At 39.1% G+C, this 25,339-nt stretch overlaps 1 protein-coding gene across 1 annotated transcript in view; it reads left to right on the top strand.

The window, feature by feature from the left end:
- SNX9 (sorting nexin 9) overlaps positions 1-25,339 on the top strand; it is a 64,469-nt gene that overhangs the window by 18,972 nt on the left and 20,158 nt on the right. The window contains exons 2-10 of the mRNA XM_052784636.1: positions 670-756; positions 3,116-3,190; positions 4,382-4,504; positions 18,860-19,043; positions 19,806-19,959; positions 21,391-21,475; positions 22,317-22,442; positions 22,737-22,854; positions 25,043-25,173. Coding sequence (XP_052640596.1) covers positions 670-756; positions 3,116-3,190; positions 4,382-4,504; positions 18,860-19,043; positions 19,806-19,959; positions 21,391-21,475; positions 22,317-22,442; positions 22,737-22,854; positions 25,043-25,173 — 1,083 coding nt within the window. The remainder of the gene's footprint in view (positions 1-669; positions 757-3,115; positions 3,191-4,381; positions 4,505-18,859; positions 19,044-19,805; positions 19,960-21,390; positions 21,476-22,316; positions 22,443-22,736; positions 22,855-25,042; positions 25,174-25,339) is intronic.

Genomic DNA, 25,339 nt, shown 5'->3' with positions numbered 1-25,339 from the left:
AGTCAGTACACAGTAAAGCCTTTGTGTGTCTGAACACTTAAAAATTAGGTTGGTTTTGTTTTTCCTTCCCCCTTCGTGCCAATACATAACAGGCCTACTCTCACTGTTTGTCTGTGCATTTGTATAGTTCCTCCTGTATACAAAGAGTCTCAAAATATAATTTTATGTATTACTTTTTATGTACAGCAGTGGTTACTTACATCTGCAATTACTTGTTTTTCTTTTCCTGAATTGCTTGCTCTATGAAACAGTTCCCTTTACCCAAATTGGAGTTGGAATATGTCTTGTAGGAAAAAAAAAAAAAAAAAATTAATTGGGTTGTTTGCTAAAATTAGAAGCCTTTCATTCTTCCCCTGGAAAAAGTTGTACAGATAGTTCTGGACATGGCAGAGAACAGCCAGTCTTAAACTGTGAATCCTCCTGGAAAATAATGATCATCTCTAACAAGCTCCACAGGAGATTTTAATCTTGTAAACTTTGTGTTAGTGTTCAGTTTGGAGTTCAAATTTAGGAAGTGTTAGCTTCCTACACGCTGAGTTGCTCTTTGTACATCCAGCCGTAACCCACTTACTATTTCTGCTACTTAGGAATAAGTTGTGCTGATACTTCCTTCATTGTATCTTCTAAATAAGCTGGAAGGCTCACTGCTATGTTCTTTTTCACATTCAGGCTCGTGTTATGTATGATTTTGCTGCTGAGCCTGGAAACAACGAGCTGACCGTCAGTGAAGGGGAGATCATCGTAATTACCAACCCGGTAAGAAAACTGAGATGGAATCAAGGCTTCAGTGCACTTTCCTGACCTACTTCTAGCAGATGGAAGAAAAAGGATGCTAGGTGACATCCGAAAGCCCTGGCTACCCTCCCCTCAAGAATTAGCAAATAAACTAAATACAAAAAAATTTCTAATAGTTTTGTGGAAACAAATGCAATGAGCAGTTTTGGAGGACAGGGGCCTCTCAGATTGTGCCTAAACACTTAGGAATTTGCTCAGCTTTGTTCCCCTCTAGAGCTGAGTGCCAAGGCAGAGGAAGGAGCTAATGATGGTGATATTCTTTACATCTGAACGTGTTGTCTTTTTGTGTGCCTCATGTTCCACATTTTGTGTGCATGCAGTCTTTCAGGTGCTTGCCACTTGCATTTAAATCTGACCTGCTGGTTCCCTTCTCGTTTTTGAGTTTCTATAATCAACGGCTTCAGCATTCCAAGTCTGTTCAAACAACTTGCAACAAAATCTGTTACTAAATTTGTGTGTCCTTTCATAATTAAGCAATTTGGACAAGATACAGGGAAGGAGTGGTGAAAATACTATGGTAATACTATCAGGAAGTTCTTAAATTAATAGTATTTTTGAGGACTAAGATTTGATTTGTATGTACAATTTGAATTTGAGTGCACTTTTATTGTCCTGTATAATTATTACCCTTGGTAACAAGGTGTTAGTTGATTCTGCTTTTGATTTTTGTGTAGTGATATAGGTGATAGGCTCAGTGACTAGACTTTCCTTTTAAAACACATATAAACAAAAAACGCCTGATCTTGATGCCAGGTTTTATTTATCTGGTTGTATAGGAAACATGGGTTCTGCAGAATAAACTAATTCTTTGAAGAGCCTAGTTATGTATAATCCTGGTAATTTTTAGTTCCACCGACCTTAAATATTTGAAGCAGCTATTTAGTAGAACCAGCACCGTCCTGGATAGTATGCTGTGCTGTGGCAGAGGTAATATTTTAAATGAGTTCAGGAGTTTAATGCTGTTTCACAAAAGTAGGACTAAATAAATATTTTACCACTTTTAAGCTAGTGCTTGCTGAACATCTGTGTGTTAAGACAATATACTTAAAACCAAGTAAAACTTTATTTTATCCTATCCATGATTAAACTGTGGGATAGATTGCCACAAAGGCTCTTGATCTTTTTTGATACAATAAGTTTAGACAGCAATAGCAGAAGTCATGAAAGTCCACTGATGATTGCTTTTGAGTGCAGCAGTGCAAATGTGACATCTGGCTCGAGATGTCATTGCTCTTGCAGTTTAACCAAGCTAGTTGAATTTATAATCAGAAATGTCTAGTTGTTTCTGTGTTCTTGAGTGTAAGCTTTTAGGTGTATCAGAAAAAGCAAATGAAAGTTTGTTATTTCTTTACTGTTTAAAATCTTGAATACATAAGCAGACTTCTCCTCACTATGTGCAGGATTACATAAAATTTCCAAGTGAGAGAACAAAATTGTGAATAAACAAAGACATCCATTAAAAAGCAAATTAAGAAAACCTGAAATTCAGTACTTGCTGTCTAGCATATGTGGTTCCAATTTTCAGCTGTGAGTTAGCTTGACATGTAACTATGTGTTCAAGGAACAGCTTGATTTAAAACAGAACTGGCTTATTCTAGATAATGTTGTCCTGGAATTGACTTTGCTTAACTGCAATGGTCTGCAAAGGTTTCTTAGTGTATGTAGAATACATGTTTAAAAAAAACCAAACAACAGGGTGCCCCACCGAGATCAGAGCTGAACTGTGTTAGTTCTTTCCAAACTAATAGCATGAGACCTGCCTCTGAAATTAAATGTAAACTAGAAAGCGTCTCCAGATCTTGCATGGTATGTGCCTCTCAATCTTGAGATTATCCTTAATATTTTTGTGGGTTATAGCTCCCACTCATCACACACCTCTGCACCTGCAAAGATTTTACAGATTCTGCAGAGATTTTACAGATATTACCATTAGCTTAATTTCTTGAGTCTTGTTTCTTTATAATCTGATTAAAATTAATGCTTTGGAATTGGCGTTCTAATAGCTGTGTTTTGATGCAGTCTGTGTCCAAACAATTGACTGTGGTTTCATAAATGATCAAAAGTGCTGAAAGTCAACCTTTTTTCCCCTCATGCTAGTTAAATCTAAAGTCCGCAATAGTTGTGTGAAACAAGCACAGTCTGTGTTCTGTTTAAATGAGTATCTGCTACTTCAGCAGATTTATGCGAATTTGTTCATGGTCATACAGTCATAACTATTTTGAACATTGCATGTGACAGCAAGACAGTGCTTCCTCCTGAGCTGTTTAAAGCATGCTGTGGGATCCATCTAACAAAATTCTTTCTGTATTATTACTTTTAGGATGTCGGTGGAGGCTGGTTAGAAGGAAAAAACAGCCAAGGCGAGAGAGGACTTGTTCCAACAGATTATGTTGAAGTAAGTGACTCCACTGCTCTGCACTTAGAAAGCAGATCTACTGAAAAGGCCATCCTCTGGTTCGCTGATCAGACTGTAATGCTCAAACATAAAACTTCCAATGTTAAAGCTTGGATTATATAATCTTACTGTAGCAACTGTAGCTGCCTTTGGAGACCAGTTGCAAACATGCCATTCAAAGCTACTGTGCTTCTTAGTGGTTTCCCAAGAAATGCAGCAGGAAGTTGTCTGTAGTAAATACTAGTGATCTGCAGAACATGAGCTGTTTTTAGTTGTTGTCTTGTTTTCGGGGTCTCATGATCCGATAATTGTTTTGTTTTCCTGTCTGAAGATACAGATACAGAAGTGAAATGAGTAATGCAAGTTTACACTTGTGTTGCTGTGGCTCATTTGCCGCATGCTTATAAATCTCTGGAATGAAACCCCATTTCTGGGGCTGAGGATATGGAATCCCAAATCCAGGGACTACTCAGTTTATCTTCTTCCTGAGGGCCTTTGCTGTCTCTTCAGTGTGTGTTGATCTGCTCTTTGTTTAAAGACTTGTGGTATGGGGGTGGGAACAGAATGGGGGTCTCAATGCAAAGACTGGAATCCAATTCACTTTTGGAAGGCCCTGTGTCTGTATGTCTGCAGGTTGCTGGTTAGGTGAAGACTCTGGCTGTAATTCCTGCAGCCTCCTCTTAAGGCATGTGCCTCCCTTCCTTCACCAGTGCTTTCTTTATTTTAAAAATAAATAAATAAATAAAGGGAGGGGGGTGTGGTGTGTGAGGAAGATGCTGGCTCACATGGCCTTGTTTTTGTTTTCAGTTGGCTAGCTCATGGTCTAGTAGCTTTTGACTCTCCAATCTTGCTGTCCCAAACTGATCCTCTGAGTATTGAGTTCCCAGTCTCCAAGCAGTAACATTAACAGCTTTGTTAAGGCCTAATGAATTTATAGATAGGTGTCCACTGCTACAACAGTCTTGCATGTTACGCTGTTATAATGCAAACCAATTCCATTTGTTGTGGAAGTAAACTTTCCAGATTATCACATCATTTTCTTGTAAAAGGTACTATTGAATTTGTATTCAAAAAGGGTATATGCAACCATCTTAGTCTAGTGACATGGATGTTAGGATGATTATATATCATAAACAGCATAATTTGATTAATGGAAACATGAAAAATCTTTTGCAACTTTTTCCATTTCAGATTATTACCGAAGGTGCAAAAGATGGAATTAGCTGCGGTAACTCATTAGCTGACCAAGCCTTTTTTGATTCCCTTTCTTCAAATACAGCTCAGACCAACTCTGCTGCAAAAAGCAGCAATCAGGTATGTCTCATGGTTTTTCAGGCACAGTGGGCATGGCAAGTTTTGTTGACATAACTGCTTGCACTCTTCAGTTGTGCTGTACCATATTTGTGAACCCTTATAAAAGTACTGATTAAAATAATTGTGTTTTCATTAGGGAACACTTGTTGAATATTGATGATATGTGTGACTGTTCAGATACTGTCACTGCTGGAAAATTTAGTATTCCAACACTTTCAGAAATAGAGCATTTTTATTCTATCCCATCTGCAATCATATAAATCTGTGACTGCCTCAATCTCTGTACCTCAGTTCTGTGTAAGTGCATTCTTAGCAAATTTACTTTATTTTCAAGTTACTTGTGTTGGTATGCTAACCTTTTTAAGGAACCAAAGCTTGCTATTTTTTTTTTATTTTTTTTTTTAAATGTCTACTACAATTGAGTGGTTTATGCATCATCAGCCAGAGTGAATGGATATATGTCTCTTTTTCAGAATTTGAGTAAGAGTTGTTTGTTTGATTAAAAAAGATGAAGCAAGTGTCCCCAGTCAGTTGGAGAAGAGGCTGACTTTGGTTTTGCTGGAAGAATATTTTTCTCCCCCCCCACCCCCACCCCCTGCCCCACCCCATTCATAGCTTTTTGCCTGGTCTGTCAGTTCATTAAGCAGCAAGTATTTAGTTTCAGGTTAGATATCTGAGGACATACATTATCTTAAACACAAGCTGTTTATTATGGTCTACAGACTGCTGCATGTCCCACACATAGGAACAGTTAAACATTTCGAAGTCCACAGGTCAACAGAAGTACAAAATCTGCTTTTTCCAACAGCAGCATGCAAAGGTCTTTTGTCTTGGAAAGTAAATGCTTTACTTATTGTAGCAGCTGGGGAAACACACCTGGTTTGTGGGTCAATTAACTATCAGTTATTAGTTTTCTTAATTGTAACTTGCACCACAGGACTTTGACATGAAGTGAGATCTCTTGAAAACTGTACATGTGGCATTTTTGTATGACAGTGAATGTAACAGTTCATTGACTGTACATTGATTTGTGCTTCCTTGTATTCAGCTGGATAATGCCAGGATTGTAATTCTGTGATCACACATGTAGTGAGAACTCCAGACCTCACTATGACTGTCTAAATGTTTATAACTAATTTTTTTTTATTGATGCCCACTTAATATTTAGGCTAAACACAGAACTCTTGAAATGCCTCATGAATTTCTCATGTCAGACTGAGCCAAAAGCATTGATTATAGGTTCATTTTCCCTCAGTAAAACTTGCAGTAATTTGAAGGTAGAGTGGGAACCTCATTTATTCTGCTCTGTCTGTTGCCCTTGCCCCAGTTTTTTCTCCCATAGAGTTTCTAGCCAAACGTTACTTTTGAGGAAGCTTGAAATATTTGCAGCAGCTACTTCTGTCAAATCTGAATACTAATATAACTTAATTTGATCTAGGAAGAATTACTTACTAAGATAATAAACATGGATACCTCTACCACCATTCACAATATTCTATCAGAGCTTGATCTGTGCTTAACACAGGGTACTTGTGCCTGGAGAAGGGAAGAAAAAAGCCCTTGCCTGTACAGGGGGAAAGGTTGAAATAAAGGTATCTATTATATTCTAAATAATAGAGAATTACTATGGCAACCTAGTTTTGGAAGCTGCATTTCTAGAGGAGGCTTGAAAATATGGTCACTTTACAATATACTTTACACAGGATCAGCAGTGGACTGGCCCTGTAATACATACAAATAGCAGTTTCTTCATAACAGGTTTTTGAGAGGAGTAACTTCAGGTGAACAGCTTGGCAGTGCCTTGCTTTTATAAGTGTCCTATTCCTTTCCATTATCCTTCAAATGTGGTGTGAGATAGTTGGGAGAGCCAGTGTACCATAGTACATTATAGTAAAACTATATTGCTAACATTAATAGGGGGGAGAGAGAGAGAGAGTGTGCACCTGGATGCAGCCAAGGCCACGCAGGATGCAGGGGAAGCAAATTTCCTCAGGCTAGTGTGTTTGGGTCTTTTGTTTTCCTGTTTTTTTCATAGTAGGAACCATCGTGTTGCATGGTCAGGACTTTGTCATAAGTTATTTCCATTTTCTCAAGTTTTTTTTAATATAACTGAGTTCTGTAACTATTGTTTGGTTATATTTATATTTTCTAAAAAACCAGCAGATCTTGATTTGAAGACTTGTTTCTTCAGCTTCTGACATATATCTGGCAGGTTTTTTCCAGTGGCTTATTGCTGATAGGAATTTAATTTGTATACTAAGCAGTCTGGCTTCCACTTTCAGCTGTTAGGCCTTTCTCCCAGATCAGAGAGCTCTCTAGTGCATGGTGTTTTCTCCTTGCAAAAATTCTATGGCTAGTTGTTCTCCTGAATAAGAAATTCTGTTTGTTTTATCTGTCTGGTTTAAGACAATTTTCCTGCTCACAAAAAAAAAGCGCTTTCTTCTGCAGTCTCTTTGGTCTTGTGACCTGTCTGTAAAATGTGTGCATTGCTCCTGTGTACATTGCACGATGTCAAACAGGTTTGACATTGCTGTTCTGGTGGAGAAAAGTCTAATATATGAAAGATTGCGTTGATTCCTGTAATATTACATCAGGAGGTTATACTGAGTTGCTCATCCCTGCATACTGGCTTCTCTTTTAGAGCCACAGCCTATAAGAATACAATATTCTACTTTGGGTATGACCCTTCTTCCTAGATGTATTGCTCTGCATTTGGTTATGATAACATTTACATTGTTTAACATGAGTTCATTCAGGCACTTGGGATTGATCTGTGTACAGATGCACAGTTGCAAGCAATTGACTCTTTTCAAGTGCCTTAATGAGTGACTAGGTCAATATACAAAGCACTTCATCTTAAATGAAACTTGTGCGTTCAGGCTATGGAGAGCAAAGAAAAATGATGAATGCTGTATCAGTGTAAAGCAAATTGATGCCAGAGGTGGCACAGTAGTGGGAACTAAAATGTTCATAGATGTAGTCTGGTGGACTGAATAAGAAATAGTAGCTGTCCTGGTTTCAGCTGGGATAGAGTTAACTGTCTTCCTAGTAGCTGGTACAGTGCTATGTTTTGAGTTCAGTATGCGAAGAATGTTGATAACACTGATGTTTTCAGTTGTTGCTCAGTAGTGTTTAGACTAAAGTCAAGGATTTTTCAGCTTCTCATGCCCAGCCAGCGAGAAAGCTGGAGGGGCACCAGAAGTTGGCACAGGTCACAGCCAGGGCACCTGACCCAAAGTGGCCAATGGTGTATTCCATACCATGGGACGTCCCATCTAGTATAGGAACGGGGAAGTGGGGGCGGGGAATCGCCACTCGGGGGACTGGCTGGGTGTCGGTCGGCGGGTGGTGAGCAGTTGCGCTGCGCATCATTTGTACATTCCAATCCTTTCATTATTACTGTTGTCGTTTTATTAGTGTTATCATTATCATTATTAGTTTCTTCTTTTCTGTTCTATTAAACTGTTCTTATCTCAACCCACGGGTTTTGCTTCTTTTCCTGATTTTCTCCCCCATCCCACTGGGTGGGGGGGAGTGAGTGAGCGGCTGCGTGGTGTTTAGTTGCTGGCTGGGGTTAAACCACAACAGTAGCATTCCTAAATGCTGACATTTTATGCTATCTATTATATTTTATAGTAACATGGAGGGGTACAAGTTTATTACAAGAAGACCTTATGAAAGCACTTCTAAATAAACAGGATGTTTTGGGATTTTTCTTAGTACTACTGTACTGAAGAAATTACTTTCTGTAAACATTAAGTCACTTTAACATACACGTAATTACACAACACCCCCACTCCCCAATTTCATTAAGTCAAAAGATGTTTTAATTCTTATAATTCCTTCTATTCTTCAAACAGTAAGTAAAAAAACCCCAGCTTGTTGCATAGACTTTCAGTACCAAGCCTTATTAAAAATGATAGATCTAGCTGAGTTGAAATGTGTGAATGTGGGATTTTTTTCGCTTTCTTTTTTAAGAGACCAGTTAAACCACAGTGTTGTGGTTTAACCCCAGTAGGCAGCTCAGCCCCACCCAGCTGCTTGCTCACTCTCCCCCAGGGGTATGGGGGGGAGAATCAGAAGGGTAAAAGTGAGAAAACTGGTGGGTTTGGATAAGACAGTTTAATAGGTAAAGCAAAAGCTGTGCACGCAAGCAAAGCAAAATAAAGATTTCATTCACTACTTCCCATCGGCAGCCTGGTGTTTAGCCATCCCCAGGAAACCAGGGCTCTGCCAAGCATAACGGTTCCTTGGGAAGACAAATGCCATAACTCTGAACATCTCCCCTTCCTCCTTCTTCCCTGTAGCACTTACTGCTGAGCATGATGTTGTATGGTATGGAATATCCCTTTGGTCAGTTGGGGTCAGCTGTCCCAGCTGTGTACCCTCCCAGCCTCCTGTGCACCCCCAGCCGACTTGCCGCTGGGGCAGAGTGAGAAACAGAGAAGGTCTTGACACTATGCAAGCACTGTTCAGCAATAGCTAAAACATCCCTGTGTTATCAACACTGTTTTGGTCATGAATCCAAAACATAGCCCCATACCAACTACTCTGAAGAAAATTAACTCTATCCCAGCCCAAACCAGTACAACCAGTTATATTTGAATGCAGACTTCACGTCTGTAACTTTTTTTTCTGTCTTAGTTTTATTTTTAAAGTTCTGAACTGGTTAGCCTATCAGTTTAGAAATATATCTCAAATGGCAATGTGCTTCTGACAGGGCTTTAAAAAATTCCAACAAATTTATTTTTTAGCTTTATACATTATATTTTTGCTAGCATATCTTCATATGCCCTGATAGGTCTGGGGGGACAACTGCTTTTCTTAAGTAGTAATGCTGTATAATACAGAACCCTAAATCATTACAGTTTTCCCAAATCAGTTTCTATGCATGCATCTGTCTCTCAAAATAAAACTTACTTCCTCCCTGTGTCTATACCCATCCCTTTTTGCTTTCCAGGTAAACAAGAGGCTTTTGGTTTTCTGCTCTGGAATCCATAACTTTTTGGTGTTAAGAAAACATCATCAGCTCAAACACTGCCCTAATCCCTGTCTGTCCTTTTCTAAGAAGGTTTTTTGTTATTGTTCAGTAAATAATCTCCTGAAAAGCAATTAATAAGCAATAACTAAAAGCAGCTGCTTTTACTTCCTTTTCATCACTGAGAAAGATACAATGACAACAGCAACACTTTGGTGTTGTACCTTACCTGGGTTTGCCATAGATATAAAGTGACAGTAGAAAAGGGGCACAGAGGTACTTCTAAGGAGAAGAGAATTCCGCATGACCCTTGGGAGTTCACTCTTCCCCAACTCATTCCTTGCATCAGTAGTGTCCCACCAATAGCTGCCTTGGTAAAGCTGGCAGCTGCTCTTTTAGAGACCTACCTGTAGAAGATGCTGGGGAGATGAAAGCAATCAGAGAAAGCAATGAAGCTAATTATACACAAACAAGGGAAGAAATTACTCAAGGTGACTATTTTCACACTCAGAAGAAAAGCAGGTAGGAGAATTTAATGCTACATCTGCCTGTAATGTTTGTGCTTTGATGTCTGAAAAGCCTTTAAAAAATTATTCAACAAAATACAATTTAAGTAACCTTTAGTTGCCAAAGATGGAGGCTGCTGCATGCTTTTGTATGGGTCTCGTGCTGTTTTGACCTTGTAGCCCTTGGACAGATGAAGCAAAGGGAATGAGAAATCTTTCTTCTCTGTCAATCCACTGTTCCTCTGAGCAGCAATGCAGGTTGCTAATTTTAGGCTGTCATTTGGAACAACCAGTGAGTAAAGTATGTCAGCAATTATGTTTTTTCCATTTGCTAGAATTGCATACATATATATATTAAAGTAAGTTACCTGTAAACTCTTCTGGTGTTGGAATAACACTGGCAATAATGGCACTGAAGTAAATATAAATTATGGCAGGTTAAACCAAATAAACGTCTTGAAATACACTGAACACAAAATTTCTCATTTCTGGTTAAAAATGAGTGGTATGTTTTTTCTATCGTGGTATTTCTTTGATGCTGAGATGCTTCCAGGGGCTGTAGCAACAATGGATATCATTTCACACTTTTGAATAGTGTTTCTCATTGCAGTTGACCAAGAGGTTGTTAGCTTGGTGGCATTTGATGCCTTCATAATTAAAGTATGTATGGAAATACAAGCATTAATGTACAATTCATTCTGAGTAGTCTCCTCCAACTGGTTTTGGGGGGTTTTTTGGTGACAAAGACTAGTGCATCTCAAGTGACAGGTGTACTTGCATTTATTTTGCATGTGTTCCAGGCTCCAAAACTGCTGTTTTGACAGCAATGATCTCTCTTTCCATTCTAAACCACAACTTGTGGTGGTTTTTCATTTATCTAAATGAAAATGTTTTAGAAGTTGTGAATAAATATCAGCTTTCCATTTTAACAATAGTGTTTATCTGAGTTATTTAGATTTCATCTAAATTTAAATAAATTACAACTACATTGGCCCAAACTAGTTATCTTGTTAACAAGCTAAACTTTATCTCTACAGTAGTCTCATTAGTGGTCTGTAAACAAACTGTATGTACAATTAGCCATAGTGTAGTCCAGCTACTTACAGCCTGTGTAACATGCATGTTTGAACATGGGCTAGAAGTGCTATAAATTTCAGTATACTATATATTTTAGTCTGTATGGTTTCTCCTCCCCTCCCTCTAGAGCTTGAAGTCTAGCCTTCCCCTGCCCCCCCCCCCCCCCCCCCTTTGGAGAAGAGAAAACTAGTATTAAAAATGTATAAATGAAAATAAAGTGGAGTACTGCCTGTCTGTTTCAGGGTAGAAGTGGATCACCAGCTATGTTGATGTTAGAGCTGTAGATGTGGCTTCACAGTATTTAAGATATAAAAATAGTTCTTCTAGCTAACCATAAGTTGCATTTGTAGAGGAGTTTGTTCCCTTTTCTTGACACTGATTCTCTAGTCACTGCCAAGTCTACTTTATCAAGATGACTGTACAGCTCTTCTTAGTTCTGGATAAAATAAGTATCCTGAGAGTTTGCATTTTTGTGAATTGCAGATTTGTCAATTCCAGTGTGACCTTAGTGAATCCATGTTTTGTGTCTTCAGTTATTTTATGGGCAGAGCAGCAAGGCTCCGTGAGTAGGTACAGGAAAAAACTAACAGAAACTTCTCATGTTTGTAGTATTTTATCCGGTGGTAAGTGTGAAGTCACTCGGGATAGTTTCTCTCCCTGTAGAAGAAAGATAAGCCTCTAAACAGTTGTTGAAGGATATGAAAATAAATGGACTGTCATGTGTAGAAAATCCTTTCCCTTCAGAAAACCGTGGAACTTCTGTATAGGCAGGATGAATAAATAGTGACAACATGTAGTATGGTGAGCAGGAGCTGAGGCAACTCTTAAGTTACCTGGTCTGTAGACGTAAGTTGTTGAATGTGTATAAGGAGGACACTAAAGAAGGTATTCCTAGAGCTTTACTTCATATCTTTTCCACTCTTCGGAACTGAGTGCTGGAAAGGCAAATTAACATTGTTAAATGTGCATACCATAAATCCCTCCCCCAAACTGCTATGAGCAGCAATAAATGTGAAGATTGAAGGAAATAAGTATAGTGCTCTTAAGAGTGCACTATTCTACTTATGTGGAAATTTTGATGTGCATGTTATTGCATTCCTGTAACAGCATTTCAATTCTGACATTGCTGTGTGTGCAGTAAAGTAGAAGTATTGTCACGGGAAACGTGACTCACTCATGTTTGGTTGAGTCCAGTTGTCTTGTTAAACCAGTATGCTAAATTACCTTATGAAATACACAGGTGGGTTCACCATGGAAGTCACAGTTGTTTATGGTTTTTGGAAATTACTTTTACCTTGACTAATAAATCTTAACTCTGCATAAATGTAGATGTTTGTAAGATTAAGTGTAAAGTTGCCTCTATGTGTGCATAAGTCATGTCTAGAAGGGCATAGTGCAAAAGATATCTAAAAAGAAGTACAAGCAAAACTGGTGGGTTAGAACTGTTCAGAAGTAAAATAAAATAAAATAAAAAAAATACCCAGAGTGTTTTAAGCTAGTTTGGCTTTCATGATTAGTAACTTCTAGTTCCCATTACATACAATGACACTATAACATCCTCCATTGATACAGGTAATTTGAAAGTAACTCTTCCTCCCCGCCCCTCCTTCTCAATCGCAATATTGCATTCAGACTGGTAGCAGGAATTTGCGACCAATTCTTGGTTAACCAAAGTACCAGGCAGTGACTTCAGTACTGGAAACAGTGGCTTGCTTGTTTTGAAATGAATCGCATTCACATATTAAAAAATAACTGTCCAACATATGACAGTGATTGTACTAATTCCAATTATGGAGTTGTCTTGAGGTTTTTTTTGTGGATATCCCAGTGGAATGCAAAGGCTTGGGCAGCAAGTTGTTAAACTGTAGTACTGTGATCACTCCCCACCTTCGTCTGTGCCCATACCTTCAGGCAAAATCTGACTATTGAAATAGTCAGTTTTCCACAATTGACAGTTTGCATGCTCTTTTTCTTGTAGCTTTGTTTTCATTTGACCTCTTATTTCATGAGGTAGCCTTATGGTCTAGTAGTTTGACATTGACTGTATAAGGAATATTTTAACTTGATAATGGTGACAATCTTGTCAGCCCTCCCAGTGTTTCTACTTGCTTGCATGCTTACAGTGGCATGTGGCATGCACGATCCCCTTCCCACAGCAGGGGGCTTACTGCAGTATATAGTTTCCTTCCCAATTTTAATTTTTTTTGTTGTTCATTGTTCACTGAGCACTTATTTTAAGGTGGAATTTTGGGCATTTGTAATTGAAAGTGGTAAGCTGAAAAGCCTTAGCCAGTAATACTCTTCAACTCCTCCTCCAAAAAGCAAGCAACAAGGAAACCCCCTGTCCTCTGTTCCCAAACAAAAATAGAGTGCTTTTCCCCAAAAGGAAGGATAAAGCCTTGTTTAATCTTTGTAGCCTGATCTTGGGATGTCTAGAGAACATCAGAGAGGGACAGGGAGTCTTTTTTCCATTTCTGGCATTGCTGTGACTGCTACTTGGAAAACTGTCTGAAATTCTCATCTGCGTTTCAAGAAGAAACCATTAGGGATTAAAATCAGCTCAAGAGAAGACAAGGATATAAAGAGGTGACTTGATTGCCATTTACGTGTGCAGGTGTGAGTAACAAAACCAGAAGCCTGCGAGAGCTCCATTGAATAAATGTATGTAGGATTTTTAGTGGCTGAAAGTTGAAACTAAGAAAACTTTAATTTAAAAGAAACAAGGCATTTCCTTTAAGCAGTCAGGGTGACAATAGATGTGTCTTTTCCCTCCCCTTGTTGCCTCACTGAGTATTCCTTGCTCAAGTCTGAATTATATCTTTTTGAAAGGCCATTCTGTTCTTCAAACATGGCTTTTTTTGAGCTGAAGCAGGAGTTAATAGATGGGAATCCTGTGCCTGCACTGTGCAGCAGCAATGCAGCTTCTAGTCTATTTTGGCTGTGAATAAGCTCCCAGGTAAGGAAATGGGATTGGAAGTAGGAAAAGAACGAAAAACTAACTGCTCTGCTCTTCATGGTAGTAACTTGGTTCTTCCACTGGTGGTTTGGTTTTTTTCCTGCTGAAAGCAAGGAGTGTCCAGTGGGTGTGCCTTGGCTTTATGTGGTTTGTGAGCAGGCAAAGCGCAGCTCCTTTGCAGGGACTGCTTTAGGAAGGGGGCAGTGGGGCTGGAGTGGAGGTGCTGGATGATGGTTTCCTCTGGAAGGAAGCAAGATGACAGGAGCAGCTGAGGAACGAATGGGTTCCTTGGACAGCATTGCTGCTGCCTCCCTGTCAGCTGCTTCTGGAGGTCCTCTCTCCTGTTCCTTTCATGTATTTATCCACAGGAACACTCTAGTATGTGAGTCCCATATGTTGGTTGTCCCTTAAAGTCTAGCCCACTTCCACTTTTGCTTTTCCTAAAGGATTTCTTTAAGGAGAACGCATGTTTAAATTGTACAATAGAAGTGGAAGAAGTGCCCAGGACCACAATGCAAAGGTGATGATCTACCAGGAAGAAAGTTTGGGCATAAAATATCACGGGCATGGCAGCTACTTCAGTATCTGCTAATGTGCACACTTGCTCTGTGGTAAATACAGCACAGTGAATGCAGTTCTGATTGCTGCAGAGTAGGCTTTTAGCCCTTCACATTTCTTCCTGGAGGAAAAAAGCTTGATTTTTAGGGTGACTGTCTATATTCACATACTTTTCTTATGTATCTATTCAGAGGCTGTTATCCAAAGAACTTGAGTTTAGTGTAATATCTGAGTATGCCTAAGGCTTTGTCTCCCTGCAGGTAACTAAGGCAGCTATAAAACTGGAGAGGTATGTTCATTCCTGTGAGCTATTCAGCTGAGCCACCATAACTTTTCTTGTATTTTCTGCTATTTGTGCTGTCTTGTCTCTTCTCAACCCCTCTTCAAGAGTGTAACACTTCTCATTGCAGCTTTGGCTGTTCGGGACTTCCCTTGATCTGATAAGACTTACTTTTTCTACTCAATGCTTCAGCCTGGCTTCTGTCTCTCATAGTAGATTTCAAGGGGCGTTTCTTATGGTTGGAGGTTGTAATTTTTGGTGGCACAGTTACCTAGATCTTTTTAGGTACTCAACTTAGTTTCAGCATCTGAACATGATGTTTGTTTTGGCTTTTGTCCCTCGGGAGTAGAATGGATCTATTTGTCCATCAGGGGCATGCATTAATATGAGGAAGGATTCTGCCAGGAACAACTTAGTTGGCCAAGAGGTCAAAAAAAGATTTTTAGCCACGGCAGAGAGATGCCTCAGTGACTTACCTTAGCTTTATTGTCTATAACTTTGGATTCTCTGGAAAATAGCAAAGATGTCACTTCTTCCTATTTAATTCATGATTCATTTGGTAAAGATACTGACATTCCACCCCCAAGCTGAGGATTTTCCTGTTGTGGTGCAATTTTTTCTCATTCAGCTATTATTAGATCATCAAAAACATACTAGACTTCTCTTCCCCTCCCGCAGCCCCCCACCAGTAATGGTCTGTTTCTATAGTGAGTTTGAATTTGCACTTAATGGAAGACTCTTAAAATCTTTAGTAATATGTTCCCTCTGTTGCCTCTTCCTAAATAGCCTTTTTGTGGTGGTTTTTCTCCTAGAACAGTAGGAGCGAGCAAGTCCATAATAGTCTACAAAAGGGAAAATCAGCTGCCTTTAAGTTTATCCTTGAATTTAATCTCAGTGTACTTGTTTGATGTTACCTTTAGGAGCAAAGAGATGCAATGTTTCATCTGAAGGTTGATTAGTTTCTCAAGTATGTGTGGTGTGGCATTTCTTTTTGTGTGTTTGCATTTGAGATTGCTTGCATACTTGGATCATTAGGTGTGCCGTATTAAGTTATATTGACTAAATAACACCTTCTTGCAAGGACTCTTCATCTTTTTTTGTGCTGAGTAAAGAGAGATCAGAGGATTATCAATTTCAGTTATGGAAAACTGAAGGTGTGAGAACATGTAATGTAATCACTTACAAAATACTTGCTGGCTTAATTAGGGTTTATTCAACCAGAGCTAAGCCACATGAATGGCTTCTTGTACAGAATTTGTCAGCTGCTGAGATCCACAGAACTGCTGACTGGAGCTGAGACTACGCTTTTAATAAATGCTGTGCTATCACACCTTGAGGATGGCAGGCCTGATTCCTGAACCCTTCTCCACGTTTACTGATTTTTGGCTACCACTTAGAAGTGTCCACAGTGTGTGTGCATATAAGCAAACATTTGAAGAAAGATGAAAGGAGACCTGTAAGTGCTCTTTGAAAGGTGTTGTCTATATCTACATTCCTAACCCATCTCTTACCCTCTTTCCCAGTGCCTCTGAAAGAAATGTGGACCCTTTGGCTGAAAGGAGCTGAGTGGGAATAGCATATCCCACCCCTTTTATAGCCTGTGGGCGATACATCGAGGGGCAAGAGCTTACCCCAGAGCTTTCTTGGACACCTCCAAAGTAAAATCTTCTGATTTGAATAGTGCTTCCATATAGGTACATAGAGATAAGGCATCCGAGAGAGCAATTTAAGTAATCCATTTCCCCTTGCTGCACAGCATTTAGTGTATATCAGCAATTGTCTGCAAGTTTGGTGATGATCGCTCTTGACAGTCATTCTTTAGTAGTGTACCCGGTGTTAATATTATTGCCTTCCCCTTGTTTTGCAGCAGATTTTAAGGTTTCACATCAACTACAGAGAAATATAGTCACATGTACCAGATTTCACATGAACTACAGAGAAGAGGAAAACTTTACTCAGCCTTTTGGCAATCATCCCACTTCTGGGCTTTCATTTGCCAGTAATCAGCACAACATATATTGCAGAAGTATAGGCAAATGAACATTATGCAAACTATTCTTTTCTAGGTGCTCTAAGTTATATTAGGAGCAGGCACACTTTTCCATGTGGTTGGGCCCCAGCGTATGTGTTTTCGTTTAGGAAAGACAATAAACTCTGACTGATGGCATGTATGGTTATTTCTCTTTACATAAACTCTTATCAGGTGAACATCATAGGAAGAGCAGGCTGGTATAAGCTACCAGCAACTTCTTTGTAATTGCTGAGAGTGGCACTGCATATCAGCTATCCAAGAATTAAGTAGACCTCAATGATATTGCTCCCATAGGGAGTAGTATTCTTGCATCAGTTTTATCCTAAAAAAAAAAAAAATCCTCCAACCTATTGGTATAGAAGCTGTCCACATAATCTCTCTAACTCATCAGTTCCTAGAGACCCACCGATTCTCATGAGTCTTCTGAATGGCGATTTCCCCACAGTTTGGGGGCTTGGTCTTAATTTCCAGATCCTGGGGATTCTGTACCTAAAGAACAGATGTTACATGATATCAACAGTATTTTCAAGTCTTAAAGGTTTGATAGTGTCTGAAATGACTGTCAGGTGACTTTATCTTAGGAAAAACTAAAGTGAGAGCTCTTATTCCTAAGTAGTATCTCAAAGCTGAAATGAGAGGAGAGAATTTTTAGTGGAGAAAAATGGAATATGGAGTAGCTGTACCTGTTTTTTGTGTATTTTGTGTAAGAAACAAACTTACTCAATGTTTTTGCAGAGAATAATTTGGCTTTTAGTGGGAGTTTTATTAAATTTTCTGTACTGGCAAATGTTCTAAGATTCATGGAAATGTTATAGTCTGATAGCAATTCATTTATATTAGGCATCCCTTCTTCGATATGCTGCTTCACGATAAAAATAATGCACCAGCTTCTGTAGGTTCTGAGACTGCCTTTTACAAAACTCAGTTTCTCCCTCTGCTGAACAAGACAAGCTTTGTAGGCTTTGTTTGCTTTCCTTCCACTTCTCCTCCTTCTTCCTCCTACACTTTGGGGGTGTGGGTTTTGATTTGTGTGCTTTTTTTTTTTTTTTTCCCCTCCTTTCTGCCAGCTAGTCTCTGTACTAAGCGTCTGGAGTAGACTGCACTTAACTAGTCAATGCTTTTTTTCAAAGTGTAGTGTTAAAATCAAGAAGCTGAGCAGGATGCTAAGCTATTAATCCAACTTACTGACAGATTAACTTGACAAACTGATGCAGTAGTTAGAGACATGTCAGTGAAAGAGTGTAGAGCAGGCGTTTCCACCTCCACAACCGCATCAGCAGAAGGGTATGTGTGATTACCTTCACCAGAAGCTTATACTGAGAGAGTAGGCCTGCAGGGAGATGCCAGACTGTTCCCTGGCAGATGTTTGTTTCCTTCCCTTGTCTTCGCTGTGAATGAGTTAAGCTCTGACAGGCAAGTTGAGCAGGTTGCTGGCCCTAACTCCCTAACTGTCACACCAATAGTGATGGTGTGGGTGGGCAATTTATGATTTGCTTTTAGTAAAGCCACTAATCTGAGCTTGATAAAATAAGCATTTGAAAAAACGTAATTCTTGACTTTTGAGTTTCTGTTTTAAATGTGCTAATTAGTCCATGGCTTTATGTAATTAATAGCTCACATGCACCATGCTTATGGTGTTGGTGTAAAATAATTACCATGGGTAAGAGTGCTTCCTAACACTGTTGGAACAAATAGTTTAATTTCCCCTGAGGAGATGTAATATTCTTATTAGTATGTATTGGTGTCACATTGCTGGAAAGCTGATCAGTTCTTCCAGGTGCTTACTGCATTTGAGCCGTGTAGCTGGGAACGTAAGATTTGGCAGCTGCTCCTAAATCGAATTAGTAAAGTACTGAATGCAAACTCATAGCCTATCAGGAAGAGATCAAAGACTTCAAGAAGAAAGTACGTGGTTGTTGCTTATTTCTTCAGCAATTTCTTCTTTACTTTTGTCTTTATACGATGTAGGCAAACAATGCCAGCGATCCTTGGTCCAGCTGGAACGTTGGGAAGTCCGGGAACTGGGATAATGGAAACACTGTTGACAGCTGGGCGACAAAACCTGAAAGTGCAGCTGGCCAGAGAAACAGTGCTTCAAATAACTGGGAGACAGCTGCAGCATTTGGTCATCCACAGGCATATCAAGGACCAGGTGTGCTAATAATGCTCTTATTTTTGAATACATTAGAGTAGGTGGACAGTAGAGGTAAGAATTGCTTAATCTTTTGTAACTACAGAACATGGCTTGCTTAAAAAACAAAACAAAACCAGCTTCCTAGTAGCATGTTGCCACATGTGTAAACTGGACACTACAATAATAGGGGGGTTTTATATAAAATTAAAAAAGAAAAATCGGATCCACTGTAACAGACACCTTAAACTTGCATGGAAATCTGGCAAGGCAAAGTCTTGTGCATACATGATCTATTCTCAGACATGCTGTTCAGCTTGCATAACTGGAATTTAAACACCCTTGAATTTGTGCCCTCAGGTCTGTGAAGAAGTAACCTCTTAATTCCTGAATTTTAGGAAGTGGCTAGCCTTTCAGAAGGCTTCTCTAACTTTTTGTAGTAAAGGCCTAAATTAAGAGAACTCATAACTGGGGAATGCTAACGTAGAGTCTATGAATATGGAACAGTATTGAATTAATCTTAACACACCAGCATCTCTTCTTTCTACCCCCTGCTCCCCCCCGTCCCCCGCAATACGTTTCTAGTGTAGTGTTTTGCAGGTTGAATTTGGTGGGATAGAGGTAATTGAGGAGGAATCATAAAACAGAAGGCTGAACTAGCTCTTAATATATTTACCTTATTGATTATTTGTGTATGAGTGCTGAGGTAGCTGCTTCTGCTTTTAAAGAGAAAATATTTAACTTTCTCCTTTCCCTACCTCCTTGCTCCCTCCTGTACTTCAGCTGCTGCTGATGACGATGATTGGGATGATGACTGGGATGACCCAAAATCAACTTCACCGTCTTACCTTGGTTACAAAGAGACTGAGGCATCAGAGGCTGGGGGGGTCCAGCGTGGAAATTCTCGTGCAGCTGCTATGAAGTTACCACTTAACAAGTAATGGAAAATGCGGGGCAAATGTGTATATATTGAAGAGAATTGGAATTTGTCAAGATGTGTAAATGTGTGACCATTCAACCTTCTTGAAATATGCAATGTAAATATTACAGTTTTGGGGTAAAACTGGAGATGGATTTGTAGTTCAGCATTCTCCCTGTGTGATCAGAGAACACAGATACATGAAAGCCTGAAAGTACGTGACAAAGCTGTATAATTTTTGGAGGTGTTACACAGGCAAATGACACTTTTGCAAGGTCTGAACTTCTGAATGTACTGGTCTTTAAAATTGAACTGTCTTTAACACTATCTGTGCTTAGTGAAAATGAAAGGTGATGGATGGCTTGTCCATACGGTGAGACTGATCGGACATGCTGCCCCAGAGTTCGGGAGCAATTTGAGTTGCTACAAGTGGGGAAAAGTTCTGCTCTCCTGTGTCTGTGCATCACCCAGGTTCATTTTTGAGCCACAGAAAGCTTGATTTTTAGATAACAATTTTACAGTAGCATGAAGCTTTGTCAGGGTTATACTAGCATTATCTCACTTTACAACTTAATGTTTGTTTATACTACTGTTACTCTGAGAAGCTACTGTGTGGTAATCTTTAAGTGGATGAAAGCAGAGTGGAAAAGGATTGTAGAATAATGGTCTCCTTGGATAGGTAACTAAAATTAATAACTAGTCATGCAGAGACAGTTGATTTAGTTCATCAGCAGAGGCTTTGTCCAGTTTTGCAACTGTACCTTTGCATCATTGTGGCATCTACTTGTTGCAAACCCATTGAGTATAACCAGCATAAACATACCTTATTTAAGAGCATTATTTGTCTGTGAAGTAAGCCCTACTTTACTCCTTGTGTTTTGGCAAGCAGGCAGGAGATTGTCCATACTTGAAGGGCTAAGTATCTTCCTAATTAGAAAGAGAGCCACCGTTTACTTTTTGTAAGGCTTTTTACGCAGAGTTTAAGGACATTACAGTGATTTTGTGTGTGTGTGTGGTTTTCTTTCTGATTGGTTGATACATTATTTAACATAACTCATATTTAGAAGTGCTTGATAAATCTGCGGTTTGGTGTTCTTCCAGCTGATTGACTTCTCATCTGAAAAGGCAGAATGGTGTGCGTGTGCCTGCGTGTTTGTGTGTGCATTTCCAGAGAGGGTGGACTGCAGGGGAGTGGCAGATGTTACTCTGTGTCATCCTGTTATGTTTGGTCTGATGGGCTGCAGAGCACAAATAGCTACTTTGCCTTGGAAGGAGGGGCCTGTATTACACAAATAAAAGCTGGAGGTCAGTTGCTAAAACTTTTCTGCTTTTTCAGGGCAAATTGTTGGTTGTTTAAGTAACCCACATCAATTCTTTTCTATACTTGAGAAAGACTAAGGGTTTTTTTCCTATAGCAGCAGGTAACTTACCACTTTGTTTTATTGTTAGATTTCCTGGATTTGCAAAACCTGGGATGGAACAGTATCTGTTGGCAAAGCAGCTAGCAAAACCCAAAGAGAAAATTCCCATAATTGTAAGCTGGGGATGTGTGTGTAGTTTTTGTGTGTGGGTGGTGTGGTTTGTTTTGGGGTTGGGGGTTTTTGTTTTGGTTCTTTTTGCGGGTGTTTGTTTTTATGCTCCCCACCCTTCCCTTTTTCCCCAACTTAACGTTTAGCCTCAGGGTTACTATATGAATTTGGGTCAGAAGAAACAGATACTGAACATATAATTAGAAACAGAACTATCATAATAGAACTGTGTACCTTTTAAGTATTTTAAAGTTGTGGTAGGCTACATTTCAGAGTCATATATCATTGAGGGATTTTTCAGGGTCAAGTCCTAACTCCTCCTTTCTTCTAAGTGTGCTGATTTTTTTTTTTTTTTTTTTTTCTCTCAGAACTTTTTTTTCTCGTGCTGGATCTGCATTACTTGTGATCATGAAAAAAAGCCTTTTTTGGGATTGGGAGGCAGAGCAAATGTATTACAGTGTCTATTAGTTATCTAGATAGTTATCTAGTATATAGGAGCTACATGCATAAAGGTTTGCAGTATTCAGTCATGTTGGTCAGGTCATCTTCTGATCTAAAAAACCAAACTCTTCTAGATATATGCTGTTCTGGTGAAATGTAGCTGAAGTAGCAATCCCTAGAATTTACCACTCCTTTGCTATTTGGGAAAAACTGTAAAAATCAGAATCAGATAAACACAACTGTGGTTAGTCATGTCTGGTTGTGAGAAGCCCCTCTATTTCTTGACTATCAAGCTCTCTCTGAAATCAATGGAAACTTTCAAGTGAAGAGAGAAAGTATTTGTCTCCTTGTTTGCAGCTGGTACAACACGATGTATTTAAAGATAATATTTGCAATTTCTTACAGATTGGTGATTATGGCCCAATGTGGGTTTATCCTACCTCTACATTTGACTGTGTCGTGGCAGATCCCAAAAAAGGTTCTAAAATGTATGGTCTCAAGAGCTACATTGAATATCAGTTGACCTGCACTGTAAGTGTATCTGAAACGGAATCTTCTCTTTCCAAGTATGGGTCATTTGTATATATAAATAATACAGTTTGCATGACTTGGTAACAGGGTTGTAAGAGTAAGTGGCAGTTGTCACACTTTTTTCCCCAAAGAGTTACTTTGTTCTAGCATTTCAAGTTCTTCTGTAATTACAGGGTCAAGGCTCTAAATCATAAATTTTATTTACGTTCCACGTATTTACTATTCTGGTCACACTTATTTCATGTCACTATCTGTAGATGCCTGTCAAAATTCAGAGTTGTGTTTCTTTTACAGAACACTAATCGGTCTGTCAACCACAGATACAAGCACTTTGACTGGTTGTATGAGCGTCTCCTGGTTAAGTTCGGATTAGCCATTCCAATCCCATCTCTTCCAGACAAGCAAGTAACAGGTAATTGTTCCCAGTTTTGAATTCATGAGATGGGAAGTAAGGAGATCACTTTTTTACAAGGTTCAGTTACTTCTTACTGTTTGTTTTTCCCACTGTTTTTAAAGAAGGTATCAAAAAAACCCCAACCTTTCACCATTCAGAATTTATGATGAGTTGTGATGGCCTATTGATAAAAAAAAAATCAGCACTAAGAGCATCATTTCAGATCTCAGGTTTACTTATCTAGTCCAGTGACTTTTAAAAAAATAATTTAAAAACAAACACCCCCCCCTCCCCCCCAGTTACCACAGAAAAGAATATTTATATTGGCAAGAAGAGATAACTGCTTATGTTCCATATTTGCTGATTGCCTGGAGAAATGGTTTTTAAGGGGGGGATTGTGCATGTTGTTTTTTCTTTTGTATTTGTTTGTAAATGTTATGTTGTAGGAGCTTTGAAGCAAAGCTCCTGGAGGAAAGGGAGCATCCCCTGACAAACTGATTTAGAAAACATCTTTAATTTGTGTAACATTCTGCCCTGGTTTGATGTCAGTTCAGCTTGACCAAACTCTGAAGCTTATGGAAATGTTTTGTTCTGACTTCAAGAAAAGTGGGATTGGACCCTTTAAATGCTCATGAGTTCAGTCATTCAAGTGAATATGGCAATGCCTGTGTGTTTTCAGTAGTCTCTGGCTTCCTTTCTACAAGAGTATGCTAGAGTACCTGTGAAGAAGAGAATTGGACACCTGTATAGGAGGAAAATGCATTACTTTATGCCTATTTCCACTTGTGTGTTTTCTGGTAAGATTTTTGTACAGCTTTAAGACAACCAGCCAATAACAAACATACAAAAGCCGGCATGCCGCCAACCATGTGGCTGTGGGCATCACTGAAAATGCAGCAGCTCTGATGTGTTTGAAGAAAGCTGAGCATTGATGCGGATACTGGGATAAATGCCGAGGAAACTGAAAAGTGAGGAAGCGACTTCCTCCCCTCCTCTTAGTCTCATGTTTAGAATTCACCAGTATTTTTGTTTAAACATGTGCATGTGTACTAAAAGGAAACCAGAAGACCTGATGGGATCTCTAGATTTTGTTGTAACTGTATTTTAAAAGACTTGAGAGTTTGGCATCACATTTAAACCTTGCCTGTGGATTTCAGTCTTCTGGAGTCTGTGGGAGAGGATAGCTTGTGTCATACAAAAAAAAAAAAAAAAAGCATGCCTCTTTCTCTCTCTTTTTCTCTCTTTTTTGAAACATTATGGGAAACTCTGAAAAGATGGTGCTTATTTTTCATTGTATTTAGGAGGGTTCTTTCTGAAGACTGTCTAGAAAAGTATTTCTGTCCATTAGTCTTGGCAAAGCAAGACTCTTTCAGAAATAGACTGACTTTGCTTGGGATCATGATTTGCTGGTGATGATATGCCTAACTGACCAGCACAACTTCCAATTGTTGGTGTTCCTGCTGCCTTGCATTCCTTAACGCTAGCAGGAATGCTGCGGAGGTTTCAGTATAGATTAAGGGTGACAAGGTATTACTTCAGGTTATATAAAGTCTCTTCCTAGTAGTTGATTTTTTTAAAGGTTTGGTTTTTTTTTCCTAGCTAAGTTGCAGGAAATGTATCCATATCCATTTTTTACTAGTTGTGTTCTTTACCTACTAGTTTCCATATTTGTAATAAAAAAAAAACAACCCCCAAAAAAACCAACCCCCCCCCAACCAAAACCAAAAAACGCACCACAAAAAACTCAACTGTGTGGAGCTGCTGCCATAGTAACTATACAGTAGAATTATACTGAAAGAGTACATGTGCTCAAGGTTTGTCATCGGCGCTGCTATGGGAAATTAGAAGAGTTGGGTGCTGGAGGAATCCCTCATTCCTTTCAAATACATCCTATTTACTATATGTGTTAGAAGTCTGATGTCGTGCATTTTTTTGATTGAAAAATTAATTTGAATTGTGGGTGGTTATTATGGGTTTTTAATATTTTCTGACTATCTTTAAAAGGAGGAGTACTCTTGGTCAGTAACCAATATACTGTATTTTAAGGTTCTTCTGATTTGTCAGCATAATGTTTCCTTCTTGTAAGTTCTCAGTCATTAAATGGTTAATAACTCACCAGATGAATTACAGATTCTGTTTTAATTAAAAAAAAAAAGCTGAGAGTACTAGGGTAGAAATTTAACAATTACTGTTCAATGCATAACAGGACGCTTTGAAGAAGAATTTATCAAAATGCGTATGGAGAGACTGCAAGCTTGGATGACGAGGATGTGCCGCCATCCTGTTGTCTCGGAAAGTGAAGTTTTCCAGCAGTTTCTCAATTTCCGAGATGAGAAGGTAGGAAATAAAGTTCACACACAGACTGAGATTGAGGAATTGCTCACCTCCCCGCCCCCCACACCGACATCCCCCTTCGAGTTTAAGAGTTCAGCTTTGTAGCCTTCGGACAGTAGTGATGAGATGAAAACTGCTGGGTTTACTAACTAACTTAGCTCATTGATCA

The sequence above is a fragment of the Harpia harpyja genome, chromosome 4, assembly GCF_026419915.1.
Source record: "Harpia harpyja isolate bHarHar1 chromosome 4, bHarHar1 primary haplotype, whole genome shotgun sequence".
Lineage (NCBI taxonomy): Eukaryota > Metazoa > Chordata > Aves > Accipitriformes > Accipitridae > Harpia > Harpia harpyja.
The sequence above is the reverse complement of the archived record's forward strand: the minus strand, read 5'-3'. Positions and strand labels throughout refer to the sequence as shown.